Source organism: Vulpes vulpes, chromosome 13 (assembly GCF_048418805.1).
Source record: "Vulpes vulpes isolate BD-2025 chromosome 13, VulVul3, whole genome shotgun sequence".
Classification (NCBI taxonomy): domain Eukaryota; kingdom Metazoa; phylum Chordata; class Mammalia; order Carnivora; family Canidae; genus Vulpes; species Vulpes vulpes.
Genome location: NC_132792.1, coordinates 156,187,394 through 156,204,162, shown reverse-complemented (window position 1 = coordinate 156,204,162; position 16,769 = coordinate 156,187,394). Strand labels below are relative to the sequence as shown.

General features: G+C 36.1%; 1 protein-coding gene across 8 annotated transcripts in view; it reads right to left on the bottom strand.

Moving 5' to 3' along the window:
- The window catches only part of PTPRC (protein tyrosine phosphatase receptor type C), a 125,778-nt gene that overhangs the window by 18,156 nt on the left and 90,853 nt on the right, over positions 1-16,769 (bottom strand). For all 8 annotated transcript variants that reach the window (XM_072733438.1, XM_026017983.2, XM_072733435.1 and 5 more), the window contains 8 exons: positions 16,520-16,580; positions 8,333-8,441; positions 7,630-7,664; positions 5,633-5,742; positions 4,989-5,079; positions 4,822-4,898; positions 922-958; positions 730-827 (listed from right to left, as the gene is read on the bottom strand). In XM_072733438.1, coding sequence (XP_072589539.1) covers positions 730-827; positions 922-958; positions 4,822-4,898; positions 4,989-5,079; positions 5,633-5,742; positions 7,630-7,664; positions 8,333-8,441; positions 16,520-16,580 — 618 coding nt within the window. The remainder of the gene's footprint in view (positions 1-729; positions 828-921; positions 959-4,821; positions 4,899-4,988; positions 5,080-5,632; positions 5,743-7,629; positions 7,665-8,332; positions 8,442-16,519; positions 16,581-16,769) is intronic.

The window sequence follows — 16,769 nt, the reverse complement described above, 5'->3', positions numbered from 1 at the left end:
ATTAATGTGTCCTGAAAGATTTCTTCACACTACCTAGTAAAAGGATGATCTTACGGGCTTAGCTGCATATTTAAAGGGGATGTGCTGGGTTGTCAGTAGAAATGATGTGATTGCATGCAGTTGATTTCAGGCTGGAAGATGGGGAGGCTTTCACTCTTCCTAAAGTCCTATTACGTAAATTACCACCTATATCCCCAAGGACAGTTTTAAGTTTTCACAAGTCCTTGTGAAATCACCTCACTGAGATGCACCACTCTTACAACAATACTGCAAAGAAATAGGAGTCAAATGTAAGTCCAGCAAGTAAGCAGAAACACTTAAACTGTATCCACGTATACATCTCTTTCGGTATTACATATTTTATTTTTCTACAGGTATAAAAAGTTTTATTTTATTTTTTTTATTTTTTTAAGATTTTATTTATTTATTCATGATAGTCACAGAGAGAGAGAGAGAGGCAGAGACACAGGCAGAGGGAGAAGCAGGCTCCATGCACCGGGAGCCCGATGTGGGGTTCGATCCCGGGTCTCCAGGATCGCGCCCTGGGCCAAAGGCAGGCGCCAAACCGCTGCGCCACCCAGGGATCCCTATAAAAAGTTTTAAATCAAGTGTTATACTGACTAAAATGGAGAACTGTCTGTTTTTGTCGCTAAGCACATATATATGGCTTTTTCGAAATGCAATCCAACCCCCTTTTCCTAACCCCAATCTTCACCCTATGACTCTTACCCTGTTTCCTTCCTCACATCGAGTGACCATGACAATGACTGTGGCTTTCTGTTCCCAGATCATCCTCCAGAAATCATCAACAGTTTCATCCCTGGGGCCTAGGAGGTAAATAAATACAAACTGATAAATATCTTCTTCAAGGTGCTATGAAACAATTTTCAAAAAAGAATGTTACACTAGCAGATAAATTACCTTGTGCAGCAATGTATTTCCTGGGTTCTTTGAAGCCCTGTTCAAAACACACACAAAGGCATATAATTTATTGAACACTCAATTACTCATGTACATGCAAAACTATGAGTTAGAGGAAATTGATTTAGACCCACCGTTTCTTGTGGATTTCTCTGAACATTTTCAGATTATAAGGGGGATTTTATTAACTCAGGCTCACTCATTAAACTGTGTCAATCATGTTAGCATTTACAAACAATATTCATGGCTTTCGTGTGTCTTTGCTATATACCCAAAACAACTTTATTTTATTTTCTTCCCCAAAACAATTTTAAAAACTAGACTTCATCCTCATCAGGGATGGTGCAGCAATTTACAAAAGTAATCTAGACATTCTTATATTTTGTGTCCTGCCAACCGTTACAGTACCATCTGTTACAATTTAAACCTTCTTACAAGCTGTATGGTTGCTTTTGGGATTTTTACTCAATTTCTTTCAATAAATCATTCTGATATGATCCCCACACTTCTTCCTTTAACTAGTTCTGGGATAGACCACGGATTCCCTAGACTTCTTCTCTGCCTTTGTAGATAAGGGACACGATAACTTTCATTTCATTACCTACAATGTCTACTTTTTCCACTCCTTTCACCAAAGCAGAGAAGGAGTACAGAGGCAGATAAAACACTGTGCTAATTTCTTCCAAATGACCATATTCCTTAAATTCACCTCAGCAATCAGAGAAGCCCTTCAGAGAGATAACCTTTGCCCATTAGATGAAATATGGTGACATGGGACACAAAAATTCAGGATTAATATTAGTAACTTCTGGAAACTTCTACCTTATGACATGGTATTATTCATATATTAACTCATTTGACATTTATTGAGGGGCCACAGTATGTCAAGCAACTATCCAAAGGCTGAAGACATGCTTTTCAGGAACTCCCAGCTCTGGTAGAGAAAAATAAGTGTAACTCAATACCCTAATTATCATATATATTTGAATAAAAATAGTAAGTTTTTTTTTTCCCAGAGACTATCTAAATCCTTATAAAAATCTGTCCTCAGTTTACATTGAAAAACAATGTGGAAGAAACACTATGCACTGAAATAGAGTTTATTAGTGCTAATTGTGAAAGCCTGCAGAAATTACCGGCAGAAGCAGTTAAAATAGAAGTCAAAATTATGATGCAGTACTAGTGATTATTTTTAAACGATGACCTCACATTTGTAAGTCTTGCTTGTCATTATAAACAAGCCTTTTGGTGATCATATTAAAAAGGAATAAAGTAAGTAATTGTACTGTGACTACCAGGACCACATGTCAATGGAAGAGATATTTGTTGCTTGGGAGAGAACTTACAGGGGCAACAGTTAATAAAGTTACAAAACGTGTCATGTATCAAACAAAGGGGATGGGAGGCAGGACATTTCTATAGGGTAGAGCGCTGTCTCTAGGTTCAGAATGCTTGAGAAGAAAAATCCCAGCTCTCATGAATGATTCACGTAAAAAAATACTTTTACATTTTTCTATAATTTTGCATAATCTGTGTGTAGAGGCTTAAATAGCATTCCTCAAAAACTCATATCCAGTCAGAATGTGATTTCATTTGCAAATAGGATCTTTGTGGAAGATGAGGCTATACCCACGGAGGATGAGCCCTAAACCTAATGACTTGTGTCTTTATGGGAGAAAGGTGACACAGTGAGGTAGAAGCACACAAGGAAGAAGGTCACGGATGATGGAAACATAGATTAGGATGAAGGAAGGATCTCCCTCGGACCCTTCCGAGGGAGCATGGCTCTGCTGACACCTTGATTTTGGACTTTTTGCCTCCAGGAACTTCGGAGATAATATATTTATGTTGTTTTGAGGCCACCCAGTTTGTGGCACTTTGCTATATCAGCCCCAGGAAATGAATACATCATGTGAATAAATAGATAAACATGATTTGACCATTTTACCTATTCCACCAAACGTTCATGTATTCACATAGATTCAAACAAACAAACAAACCCCAATTTCAATTTTTTTTCTTTAAGAAAAGATTGTGAATTACCTTACACACCAGCATATATAGTAGTAGCATGATATACACTGTCAACTATTGGACTGTCAAAAAATTTTTTGTTAGTCACCCTTTTGGCAGTCTGTGGAAATAAGCACCCTTCGTACATTGCTGATGGAACGTAAATTGACATGACCGTAGTGGAAGACCATTTGGAAATGTCTTTTAAAATTGTAAATGTAATCTGGGTGGCTCAGTCAGTTTAGCATCTGTCTTTGGCTCAGGTCATGATCCTGGGGTCCTGGGATCAAGTCCCAAGGGGGCTCCTTGCACAGCAGGGAGTATGCATCTCCCGCTCCCCCTCCTCTCTGTTCGTGCTCTCTCTCTCGAAAATAAATAAATACAATCTTTAAAAAAATTGCAAATGCATATTCTCTTTGACCTAGAAATTTTTCTTTGAGGGATTTATCCTAGATATGCTAAAACCCCATGTAAAATAATGAGTCAAGATTATTCATTGAACCATTGTGGGTAAAAGCAGATTAGAAAACACATTTAATGTCCATTAACATAGGAACTGATTAACTAAATCACAATTTGGATACACCATGAATGATTTATAAAATATAGAAGAAAGAGGTACAAGTGCTCTAACCAGGGTCAGCAAACTACAACTTGTGTCTGATTTTGTAAAAAACAAAAACAAAACAACAACAACAAAACAAAAATGGGAAAACATTCACATTATGTATTAAAGTGTGGCCACTAAACTTCAGAACTAAGTAGTTGTGACAGAGTGGTATGTCCTGGAAAACCCAAAATACTTGTTGTCTGGCCCCTTATACAAAAAAAAATTGCCACTCCCTGTAGTGATGTTTTACACATATATCACCCACATTTAAAAAGCCTGGCACAGAACAATGTGAATAGTATGTTAACATTTTTGGGTAAAGGAGATGATAAAGAATCTTGTTTATAAAGAAACTGCCTGGATCAAGAAGAAGCAACAGAGAGGTTACCTCTTCTGGTAAATGGGGGCATTGGGCAAATGGCGGAAGGAAGATTTTTTTCAGTCTCTATTTTTATACTGCTCAAGTTTAAAAAAAAAATTGTGTGATTCATCACTTATTTTACAATTAAATAATAAGTAACATTTTAAAATATTTTGGATAAGTTCACCATACACAATATTTGGTTTTAAGTAAATACAATGATCTGGGTCAATGGAGAACACCTCTGCTGAAAGGCAATGTTATATAATCGAAGCACAAGTTTGGAGTCACACAGACCTGCGTTTGAAATCCCAACTCAATCTTGTACTGATTGAGCAAGGGAAGGATAACTAATTCACCAGAGCCTCCCAGTCCTCACCTCTGCAGTGAGCATGGTGCACGTGGTCGGGGCAAATGTGGGGCTCTTATGAGAAATACATACATGGATCCTTTAGTCTAATACCCCACACATAGTGGGCACCCAAGTACATTAACTATTACTATCATTTTTTGGTGGAGAAAAATTCTACAATATGCCTAGTACCATTTTTTGGTGGAGAAAAATTCTACTCTGCCTAGTAACAAATCATCAATAGCTATCCTAGCAGATATTAACGATTTTGTTGTTTATATCAGTGACAATAGGGGTTTACATCAAACCATTTCTTTTGTTTAACTTTTTTCTGATCTTTAAAAAGATTTACTCTTTTTCTTTATTTGATTTAAAATTCAATTTCCCAACATATTGTGTAATACCCAGCGCTCATCATACAAATTATTTCTAATAATATTTCTAAAATTTTGCCATGACAAAGAAGGAATCTGATGGAATGTATGATTACAAGGAAAATGAAAATGATCAATGGCAAAATAACAAAGATGTAAAATAATCTGGCAGTTATGCATTTTTACTCACATCAATGTAACTGGCATTTATGTAATTTGACCCTGCATCTCCATTTATATCAGAGAGTTCAACACGGTTATAATCATCTGTTCAAAGAAAAGAAATATAAACAAATGAAATAATGAATAATCAAGTAGCCTAAATACATGTAAATCCAATTCTCAATGAGTACTTACAAGGAAGGATGTCAACGTAACGGTTTTTATTCTGGTTAAAAGGTTTTCGAGCATCCTTGATAGAAAACTTGCTGAACACCCGTGGAATGCTCTGAAAGACATAAAGATCCTTTGGGTCATAGCAGATTCAAGAAAAATAATTTTCTCCCGGCCACGGATCATTTGGAGCAAAGGAGACATTCTATAAGGTATTTCCTTTATGCTCATGAACAAGTCCTGTATGGTAATTGAAATTAGCATTATTAACTGTTATGCAAAAAACACCTAGAAAATGAATGATGGGCTACTTTGAGAATAAAACCCACGAGCGAGAGCAAATTCAGAATTAATTGCCACTTGAAAATTCATTTAAAAACACATACTTAGATAGTTAGACTACAAGTACAAAACCAGCCAAATATGTTTTGTGACACAGCTTCATAACTGATAATGATATACGGAAGAATTATTTTGAAATATTTTCTAGTTCCGTGACTATGTGTCTCTCTTTTGTTCTATAAATATGTTAATAATATCTGCTTTGACTATGTCGTAGCGTTGCGTGGGACAAACTACAAAGGCAAATAGTTATATAATACCTTTAAAACAGAATTTAGGTTGATAATCGAGTAAATTTCTCATCATATATCAAGAGGAACACACACCTGAAATTCAGCCAGAAACAGTCTTCCTTCATCAGCGATCTTCCTCTTATAAGTTTCCAACAAAATATCTGCATGGATTGGCTCCACAGTCATCAGTTGTTTTTCATCATCTTTAAACATATTAAGGATTCATGACAAGGGTTATGTCTATCTTTCAAGTGTTCATATGAATTTCACTAACTTTATAGCTTGGATTCCATTTTTCATTTCTTTCCTTCCCTCACACACTCCACCCAGAAAATCTCACTCCCATACGAGGGTTCAGCTAGAAGCCTATGACATCTGAATCTTGTGCTCCAGCCCTCTTCTGGGCTTTATAATAACCTTTCAGACTCTCTCCCAGAGTTTCCACACAGTTATCCCACATTTACCTCAACGTCAAAATGTTCAAAGTAAAAATAATTTTTCCTTTAGTATTCAAATCTCAGGAAACAGGATCACCATTTGCAAACTAATTTAAGGCTGTAACTTTCATGCTATCCAAAGTTTCCCCCTCCCTCCGCATATCCAGTAGGTCACTGGGTCCTTCCCATCCCTTCTGCCCCTGGTCAGGTGCAAGCAGTCCTCCTCATCTGTGGAATGACAACCTCCTAACTCCTCTCCCTGTCTCTGTTTTTTTTTTCCTCATCCTGATTTATCTTTTCAACTGCCTCAAGTTTGTCTTCTGAATACACATATGAGCATGTAACTCTATTTGTTAAAAAGATTCTAATACTATTATGTGTTCCATTGCCTAAATCCAAAGTTTGAATATGTAATGAATGCAATATAAGAATTACTATACTTTATTAGCTATACTATAGTTATAAGAGAATACGATTAATACCTTCTACTCAAGACTCAGCTTCATTTGATATTCCCTTTACACTAGGCTATAAACAAGTTGCGTTAATTTGTTATGCCTCCAGGGTATGGAACACATTATATGCTCCGCTTTTATAATAACTTAGTAACGAGTAAAAAATACATATTAACCATAAAGAACTACAATTGTATATGGCACCTGAAAAACAAAAATTTCAGGAGAAAAAGAGAATGTGAAGTGTCACACTCGTAAAAATTATGTTCCTTCTGTTCATGTTAGTGTTCTCTACTTTTCAGATCAAGAAAGATGTTCACTAGGGTATCTTATTGTCTGTGGAAATTTATTATCCAAATACGAGTATCACATTGGCCATGTACAGTTGCTTCTTTAGGTCTCCGAAAATCTCTGATATTCATTCATTCTGAAATTAGGGCCACCTTTCAGGTTTTATGGGGTTTGGGTAATAGGTGTTCTTAAATTTTTCCTGTCTTGAATATGAGAAAATACATTTTCTTTATTGTAAACAGAGTTCCAATCTTTAACTCCACCTCATTTTACCAGATCAAAAATCACATTTAAAAAATTAAAGGAACAATGTAACAGTTGAAAAAAGCAGAGAAAAATGAAATTCCTTTCCTCTCCTAAGTCAAATTGCAACTTTTTTGTCATGTCCGTAAGTGGGCCTTTAGTGGAAACAGCCACCATCCCACCCTTGCTGGGACTTGCACACACATACTACCTCTTCCACTTTGTGACTTTCAATCTGTTCTTCCATCCACCACTCCCTCCTCTGTTGATCTAATGTCTCCCCACAATCTTAGAAGACCCAGATGCCTGCCTTTCCCACTCACAGTCTTCTATTTTCTATCTTTCCATAGAACAATACACATTCTATTACTATGGCATTTACCAAATTACTGTCATATTTGTTGATATTTCTGTCTTCCTCTATTAGATTTCAAACCCTTTAAGAGTGGAGTCTGTGGCCTGTCACTGCCATATCTTCAGTGCTAGCACAATATATATGTATAGAATAAATAAAAAAATATATATGTATAATAAATGAATTAAGTTTCATCATTATATCATCAGAATAAGTCCCATTATATTTTTTAAATGTTGAATTCTTATTTAAAATGAATGGATTCAAACATGAAGGGGATATTCACCAGTAAAAAGTAAGTATACTTACCCCTTTCAACAAGTTCCTGTTCTTCATCTAAATCACTGTGAAAATAAGAAGCGTACGTTTATATATTTTTTAAGAAACACAGAATTCAGTTGGGATTCAATGTATATTTAATGAATCAATTCACTTTATATTTATTGAAGGAAGGAGGGAATGGAGGCAGGGAGTAAAGAGGAAAGGAGAGGAGGAAGGATCATGGCAGGGGAGGCAGGAAAGAATGAAGAAGAGTTGTAGGAGAGAGAGAGGAATAAAGAAAAAGTAAGGGAGGAAGACATCAACCAAGGGTTGTCTGCTAAATTCAGGTAAGTGACTAAATTATTTTATTTTTTTATTATTTTATTTTAGAATTATTTTTCATAAAATGCAGTTGTTCCTGGCCAAAGGAATACATAATAATTCCCTAGGTATTTCTCTCTTTTCTTTTGCCTTTATCATTTCTAGATCCCTCTGACCTACTTTGTACTAAAAGAATAAATATCTATTCTTTTCATTGGTTATTATTTTTAAAACTCTATAACATTATTAGTAAATGTAGAAAATATTAGTATTTACTATAAACCAAGAAGACTACAGTAAGTTTTTGTTCACAAGTTCATTGATGAACTGAACTTTGTGCTACTGTTCATTCTTCACTTAATTGGTTTTAAACTTACCTCTTAGATTGGTGCTTTCAGGATTATTATATTATATTGAAATCAATTCTTACCTGGACCTCTTGTTGCGTAGGTCATAGATTTTATAGAGAACAAAGAGCAGAGCTAAGAATGTCACAATGATGAGAAACACCAGAAATATAATCAGTGCTCTAGAATTATCTAGAAATGAAAAATAACATGAAGAAAGATTATTATGTCAAATATTTTGCTGAGTTCTTTGAATAATCACCTTTAAAGTATTTTCATTTTAATATGCTCATTTCTTTTGAGGCTTTCAAAGAATAAATTTTTAAAATAATACTAGATACAATAAATCCCTGATTTTGCATATTTTGCCTATATTATTCAAAACAAATAAAAGCATCTGATACTTTAAGAGAACAATTAGAATATAGAAGAGAAACTCTCCTTCCACAAAATACTATTCCTTCTGTGATACTATCATTTCAACTTACTTCTTTCTTTTAGTCACTCCATTTTGAAGGCATCAGAGAGGTAATCTAGTTATTATAAATCTCAGAGAGAAACTCATATAGTTTAATTTTATGTGCAGAAGTAGATAGTCTCCCAAAGGGATCCGAAAGGCTTCTGTCCCACACAGATAAAATTTCTCACCTGCTCACTGAGGTATAAAATCAATTTAACAGGGGACAAAACTGTTTCACTCTACCATTAGGAGTACTTATCCTGATGTAAACTTTCACCAAAGTTTGACATGAAATCATGCCTTTTCTGGAAGAAAGCCAGAGAACAGAGAATGTACTGGAAATATCCCTTGCCCTGGATTAATATCTTACATTTTTCACATACAATGGGAGTGCAGAAAGGAATGTAGTGAAATCCAGGGCCTCACTTCTAGAGCCAGACTGCTTGGGTTCCAATCCAAGCTCAACCACTTCCAAGGTGGGACATTGGCTAGAATCTTTATTACCTTTGTGACTCCATTCCCTAATTCTTAAAATGAGGTTAAATGAGTTGATTTACAGTAAAAATGTGACACAGTGTCTGGGATATAATAAATATCAATTATTCACGATTTGCAAAAAGTAGTGTTGAATCTTACTGTATGTCAAATACTGATTTAGGTACTTAAGATATCTTGGAGAACAAAACAAGGATCCTTGTCCTCATGGAAATGACTTTGTGAGAGGAAAAACAGACACTTAACAATATACATAATGAATAAGCACTTGGTAAGAGAAGTTAGAAGACAATAAAGACTATGAGAAAGAGAGGGAGATAATGAAGCAGGTATCTGGAAGTTGCATGTTTGAGGCAGAGTATAGTTAGGGCAAGAACCCAAAGGCAGGAGCATGCTGGGCATGTCCAAGAAATAGCAGGGAGGCTCATGTGGCTGGAGTGGGGAGAGTGAGGCAGCATGAGCTGCCACCTGAGAGTACGATGGGGAGTAGGAGGAGGCAAGGCTCAGATTTGTAGGGCCCTGAAATCATTTTAAGGATACATTAGTTTTTGAGTTAAACAGGTAGCACCTGCAAGATTTTGAACAGAGAAGTAATATGCTCTGACTAGTGCATTTTACAGATTTTTATGACAATTAAGAGAATGCTATAATCTAAGCAAAGTAGGGCAGTGGTTCAGACCAGGTTGGCAGCTCTAGAGTTAGGAGAAATAGTCATATAAAGTTACAATTAATGGACTGATCAGGAAGACTGTGGGTGCAACAGTTTAAGCATTGCTGGTTCTTTGATTAACAAAGATTGCTAATTCTTTTAATTAACAAAATTTATAAGCTCCTCGCCAGATTTATCAAAAAGAAAAGAGAAAGGACCCAAATAAATAAAAACACAAACGACAGAGGAGAGATCACAATCAACACCACAGAGATATAAACAATTATAAGTGAATATTATGAGCAATTATATGCCAACAAATTGAGCAATCTGGGAGAAATTAGACATATAAATACTAAAACTGAAACAGGAAGAAATAGAAATTTTGAACAGACCCATAACCAGCCAAGACATTGAATCAGTAATCAAAAATCTCCCAAGAAACAAGAGTCCAGGGCCGGATGGCTTCCCAGGGGAGTTCTACCAAATGTTTAAAGAAGAGTTAATACCTATTCTCCTGAAGCTGTTCCAAAAAAATAGAAACAGAAGGAAAAGTTCCAAACTCATTCCTTGATTCCAAAATTAGACAGAGACCCCACTAAAAAGAATTATCGGCCAATATCTCTGATGAACATGAACGCAAACATTCTCAACAGGATACTAGCAAATCAAATCCAACAGTGCATTAGAATAACTATTCATCATGATCAAGTGGATTTATTCCTGAGCTACAGAGGTGGTCCAATATCTGCCCTTCAGTTGACATAATACACCACATTAATAAAAGAAAGGATAAAAATCTTACAATCCTTTCAATATAGGCAAAAAATATTTGACAAACTACAGCATCCATTCTTGATAAAAAACCCTCAATAAAGTTGTGATACAGGGAACATACTTCAACATCATAAAGGCCATATACCAAAGCAAATATCATTCTCAATGAGGAAAAACTGAGAGCTTTTCCCCTAAGGTCAGGAACACAAGAGGGATGTAGGGATGTCCACTCTCACCACTGTTGTTCAACATTGTACTGGAAGTCCTAGCCTCAGCAATCAGACAACAAAAATAAAGAAAAAGCGTCTACATTGACAGGGAAGAAATCAAACTATCACTCTTGACAGATGATATGATACTCTATGTAGAAAACCCAAAAGATTTCACCAAAAAATTGTTAGAATTTATACATAAATTCAGCAAAGTCATAGGATATAAAATCAACATACAGAAATCTGTTGCATTTCTGTACACCAATAATGAAGCATCAGAAAGATAAATCAAGGAACTGATCCCATTTACAACTGTACCAAAAATCATAAAATACTTAAAAATAAATATAACCAAAGAGGTAAAAGATCTATACACTGAGAACTGTAGAACACTTATGAAAGAAACTGAAAGAGACACAAAAAAATGAAAAAACATTTGAGGGGTGCCTGGGTGGCTCAGTTGGGTTGAGCCACTGACTCTTGGTTTTGGCTCAGGTCATGTATCTTGAGGTCATGAGATCTAGCCCTGCGCGGCTCTGCCCTGGGCACGGAGCCTGCTTAAGATTTTCTCTTCCTTTCCCTCTGCCCCTTTCCCCTCATTCATCCTCCCTATCCCCACCACATTTAAGCTTGATCTTTCTCTAAAAAGACGACAAACAAAGAAACAAACAAAACCAAAAAACATTCCATGCTCATGGATTGAAAGAATAAGTATTAAAACATATATATCACCCACAGCAATCTATACATTCAATACAATTTGCATCAAAATAACATCAGCATTTTTCAAAGAACTAAAACAAATAATCTAAAATTTTATGTGGAACTAGAAAAGACTCCAAATAGCCAAATTAATGTTGATAAAAATAAAAAGAAAAAGAAAGAAAGAAGGAAAGAAAGAGAAATAAGGAAAAACCAAAGCAGAAGGCATCACAATTCCAGACTTCAAGCTGTATTAGCAAGCTGTGATCATCAAGACAGTGTGGTACTGACACAAAAACAGACACACAGATCAATGGGACAGAATAGCGAACCCAGAAATGGGCCTTCAACTCTATGGTCAACAATTTTTGACAAAGCAGGAAAGAATAGCCAATGGAAGAAAGACAGTCTCTTCAACAAATGGTGTTGAAAAAACTGGGCAGCCACATGCAGAAGTATTAAAAGGGATTGCTTTCTTACACCACACACAAAAATAAATTCAAAATGGATGAAAGACCTAAATGTGATATAGGAAACCATCCAAATGCTAGAGGAGAACACAGGCAGTGACCTCTTTCACCTGGGCGGTAGCAACTTCCTACTAGACACATTTCCAGAGGCAAGAGAGACAAAAGCAAAAATGAACTACTGGGACTTCATCAAGATAAAAAGCTTCTGCACACCAAATTAAAAGGCAACTTATAGAATGGGAGAAGATATTTATAAATGACATATTCAATAGAGTGTTAGTATCCAAAATCTATAAAGAATTTATCAAACTCAACCCCCAAAAAACAAGTAATTCAGTCAAGATACGGGCAGAAGACATGAATAGACATTTTTTCAAAGAAGACATCCAGATGGCCAACAGACACATGAAACGATGCTCAACATCACTCATCATCAGGGAAATACACATCAAAACCATGATGAGATACCACCTCACACCTTTCAGAAGGGCTGAAATTAAAAACAGGAGACAATAGAAGTTGGTGAGGATGCAGAAAAAGGGGAAGCCTCATATACTGTTGGTGGGAACGCAAACCGGTGTAGCCATTCTGGAAAACAGTATGGAAGTTCCTCAAAAAGTTAAAAATAGAGCTACTCTACTACCCAGCAATTCCATTACTAGGTATTTACCCAAAATACAAAAAATACAGATATAATGGGGGACGTGCACCCTGATGTTTATAGCAGCACTATCAACAATAGCTAAACTATGGACAGAGCTCATGTGTCATCAACTCGATGAATGGATAAAGAAGATGCGGTGTGTGTACATACAATGGAATATTACTCAGCCATCAAAAAGAACGAAATCTTTCCATTTGCAATGGCAGAGATGGAACTAGGATGTATTGTTAGGTGAAATAAGTCAGAGAAAGACAAGTACCTTATGATTTCACTCATATGTGGAATTTAAGAAACAAAACAGATGAACAGAGGAGAAGGGAAGGACAAATAAAATAAGGTAATAACAGGGAGAGGCAAACCATAAGAGACTCTTAACTACAGAGAACAAACTGAGGGTTCCTGGGGAGGAGGTGAGTGGGGGGATGGGCTAACTGGATGATGAGCATTAAGGAGGGCACTTATTGTGTTGAGCACCGGGTGTTATATGTAAGTGATGAATTGCTGAAATTTTACTCTTCAAACCAATACTACGCTATATAGTTAACTAACTTGAATTTAAATAAAAACGAGACAAAAAATTTAAATAAGTAAAAAGTAGATGTTATCTAAGTAAATAGTTAAGTAAGATTTTATTTATATAAAAGTGGAAAATAATAATAATTATGATAATAATAATAATAATAATAATACTGGGGATCCCTGGGTGGCTCAGCAGTTTAGCGCCGCCTCCCACTGAGGGCATGATCCTAAAGTCCCGGATCGAGTCCCACATCAGGCTCCCTGCATGGAGCCTGCTTCTCCCTCTGCCTGTGTCTCTGCCTCTCTCTCTCTCTCTCTCGAACAAAAAAAAAAAAAAAAAAGAATTTTAAAAATAATAATAATACAAAGAATCTCAGTCAACAACCCCTCTGAGGATCACAGAACTTCTAATCAACTTTTTCTATTGTCTCACAATAGCTTTCATCCGACTGCTGATAAGAACCAAACTCTCAAGGAAACCCTCAACAAGAAAGGGGGATTCTAAAATAACAAACGGACATACAATTTCCAAAATGAGATTAACAGGAGCTCCAAAAGGACTACAGAAAAAAAAAAAAATGGAGCAAAGAAAATTTCTCAGAGATTGAAGTCACAAAAGCCTATCCAGTATCCAGGAAAATAAATGAAAAAGACCCAAGCAAGACCGAGAATAAAGAGGAAAGTCTAAAAGTTCCAAAGGGAAAAAAAGTATGGGGATATAGAAAAAGAACGAGACATGGGATGGCATTAGAAAGTAATGCCAGATGTAGGAGAACAAAACAGAAATACTTTTTCAAGTCTCGATTTCTTTTAACAGAATTTTACGCCAAGTCAAAATATTGATCAAGTGCCAGAGTAGAACCAAGCATTGCATTTTCATGTGTGCAAGAACTAGAATATTTTCTTCTTACGCTAGAGAATATATACCAGTACATTTTTTTAAAAAATGAAATTCAGATGTAGCCATTCTAAAACAGGAAACCAATGAAGGTAAGTTTTACCACAGCCCCTGAGCTGTCCACCTAGGGAGTCCACATCAGTGCAGGAAGAAAGGGGCCCCAGCAGTTCAACTGGGAATGTTGTCAAAATACAGATGATGAAATCGTATGCCAGAGAAGCTCAGCAATACTTTTCTAGTAGGTGTATTCTTGGCAAGTCACAACCTGAGACCTTCCCTGGGGACGATGTCACTATTAAAAAGTCGCTATATTATTTATCTCTAATAAAGATGCCATTGTGAGCAAAAAGTCAATAAAACTTTTTCTGTGTTATGGAAGGAAGGCCATGGGATGACTCTAGCTCCACGGACATGGAAATCTGGTAAAAGTGGGTGATCAGCTCTTACTAGGCAACATTCCTAATGGTGAATATGACTCTTGATTGCTAACCTGAATCTGGACAGGGAGGTTTGTGTATGAACTACACTGTCCTGGGAGAAGCCTTAGCTTTAGGTGTCCCTGAGCGGAGTCACCCAGGGCAGCACATCTCATCTCTGGACACACTCCTGCTGACGTGTCTGGAAGCCCTGCCCGTGGAACTATTCTAAGAGATATTGGTTCCTTTCTTAACATGGAGCTGCTAAGCCAGGACACCTCTCACCCCCACGCACATGATCTGATGCTCTCACTTGCCCCAGGGAGGGTGGCAGTACAGCTCTGGCACTGCCATGTGCACTGCCACTATCATTGCTGCTGCCAGCCTTCCTTGCTGGCGCGCTCTGTTTCCTGTTCTGTGTCTCTCTGAGCGAAGTGGTGTCACGTCTGGCTTATTAAGATGTGATTGTGCAATGTCCAGTTGAGTCTGTGACGACACCCCCCCCCCCTCCAGGAGTGGGTGCTGCAGCTCTAAGTGACCTGCACGCTAGAAAACAATTCAACGAAGCTGTTTTTATTGTAAGGAATCATAAAAGAAAAAGACTTATATGGAAATAAAATCAAAGCTCTCTCACTGAATTTGGCGGGCATTTCATATTGGCAGCTTTTCTTTTGACCTTTGAGTAGAAAGAATAAAACTGTACAAGGGCCTTAGGAAAGCTATTTGGAACACGAGCTTTCATAGCTTTCCTCTTTTCAAAGATTTTGGAAAAGAAGGCATTAGTGATTGTGCAGATGCATATGTGTGTAAGAGAGTAAGACTGAGACGGTGCAATGATAGCATCAGAAATTGTCTACGGTTGATAACACAACACATAGAGATTAAAATAATTTAATTTAATTTAATTTACAAGCCAAAAACCAGAGAAACTTAAAATAGTGTAGTAAGTCTTCTTCCTCGATAGGATCAGATCAATGGGCAATGCTAGTAACTCTAGAAAGAATAGCAGCTAATATTCTTGACACATACTGAGGGAGCTATAAGGACAAGTGAAAATAGAAATGGTGAAAAGTGGTCATCTCAACAAGCAGGACAGTGAGGAGTGGGGAGTGGTGATATGTACCTGTTATTTTCATTATTATGATGACATTTAAATTTAAGTGATTTTTAAAATCTGCAGCTTTAGTTTGATTAAACTACTTAAAATATTAATGATAAAAAATTAAATAGCCATATTGTTATTAAGCAGTGCTTCTTAGCTTTAGTTGAGTTAAACCAGGGCAGATTTGTATCTAAGGCCTGCTTCTACCGAGCTTACTTTGGAGGGACAGAATAAGATAAAATGAGTAACAATCTCTAAAACAGTACACGAAACAAACCTGCAGTGTTAACAAACATGAAAAAATGTCATGAACCTCATTGAATTTTAAGTCAACACAGATAAATCCTCTTATGAATTATGTTATGAAATCAATGATCCCTTTAATAATTGAATCTCCTAATTGAATTTAAAATACTGTATCTTACAGGGAACAAAGTGATGGTTGTCTATGGGAAGAGAGGTAAGGGGATGGGTAAAATGGGAGAAGGAGAGAGGGAGGCCAGGCTTCCAGTTATGAAATGAATAAATCAGAATAAAATAAAATAAATCAGAATAAAATGCACAGCGTAAGGAATATAGTCAATGATATCATAATAGCTGCTTTGCATGGTGACAGATGGTAGCTTGTGGTGAGCACAGCATCATGTACAGATTGTTAAATCACCGTGTTGTACACCTGAAACTACTGTAACATTGTGTGTCAACTATGCTCAGATAAAAAATTAAAAATAAAATAAAATAATGTATTTTATTTACCTATACACATTTTTCAGACAACTTAAAATACTATGTTTATGGAAAATATATGAACATTTAAAAATTAAATATAAGTTTGAATATAAAATAAAGCTTAAGTGCTAATATATATTTAATAGAATTATAATAAATAGTCATGTAATGACTTACAAGATGTTGTGTAAGAAAAACTTCGTGAAGCTCCATTAAATTTTCCATTGTTATAGTAGATCTGAATTTCAATAGTAAAAGAGAAAATAGTTTTCCAATGTAAATTTATTTATCATAATGTAGCACATACCTTACTTCTCATACAATGCTATTTAATTTAATATATACAGGATAACTTTAAAATCAAAATCAAGGTTAGGTCAATATGTTGTTATCAAATATCTTTTAACAGAAAATATTTAACAGTGAA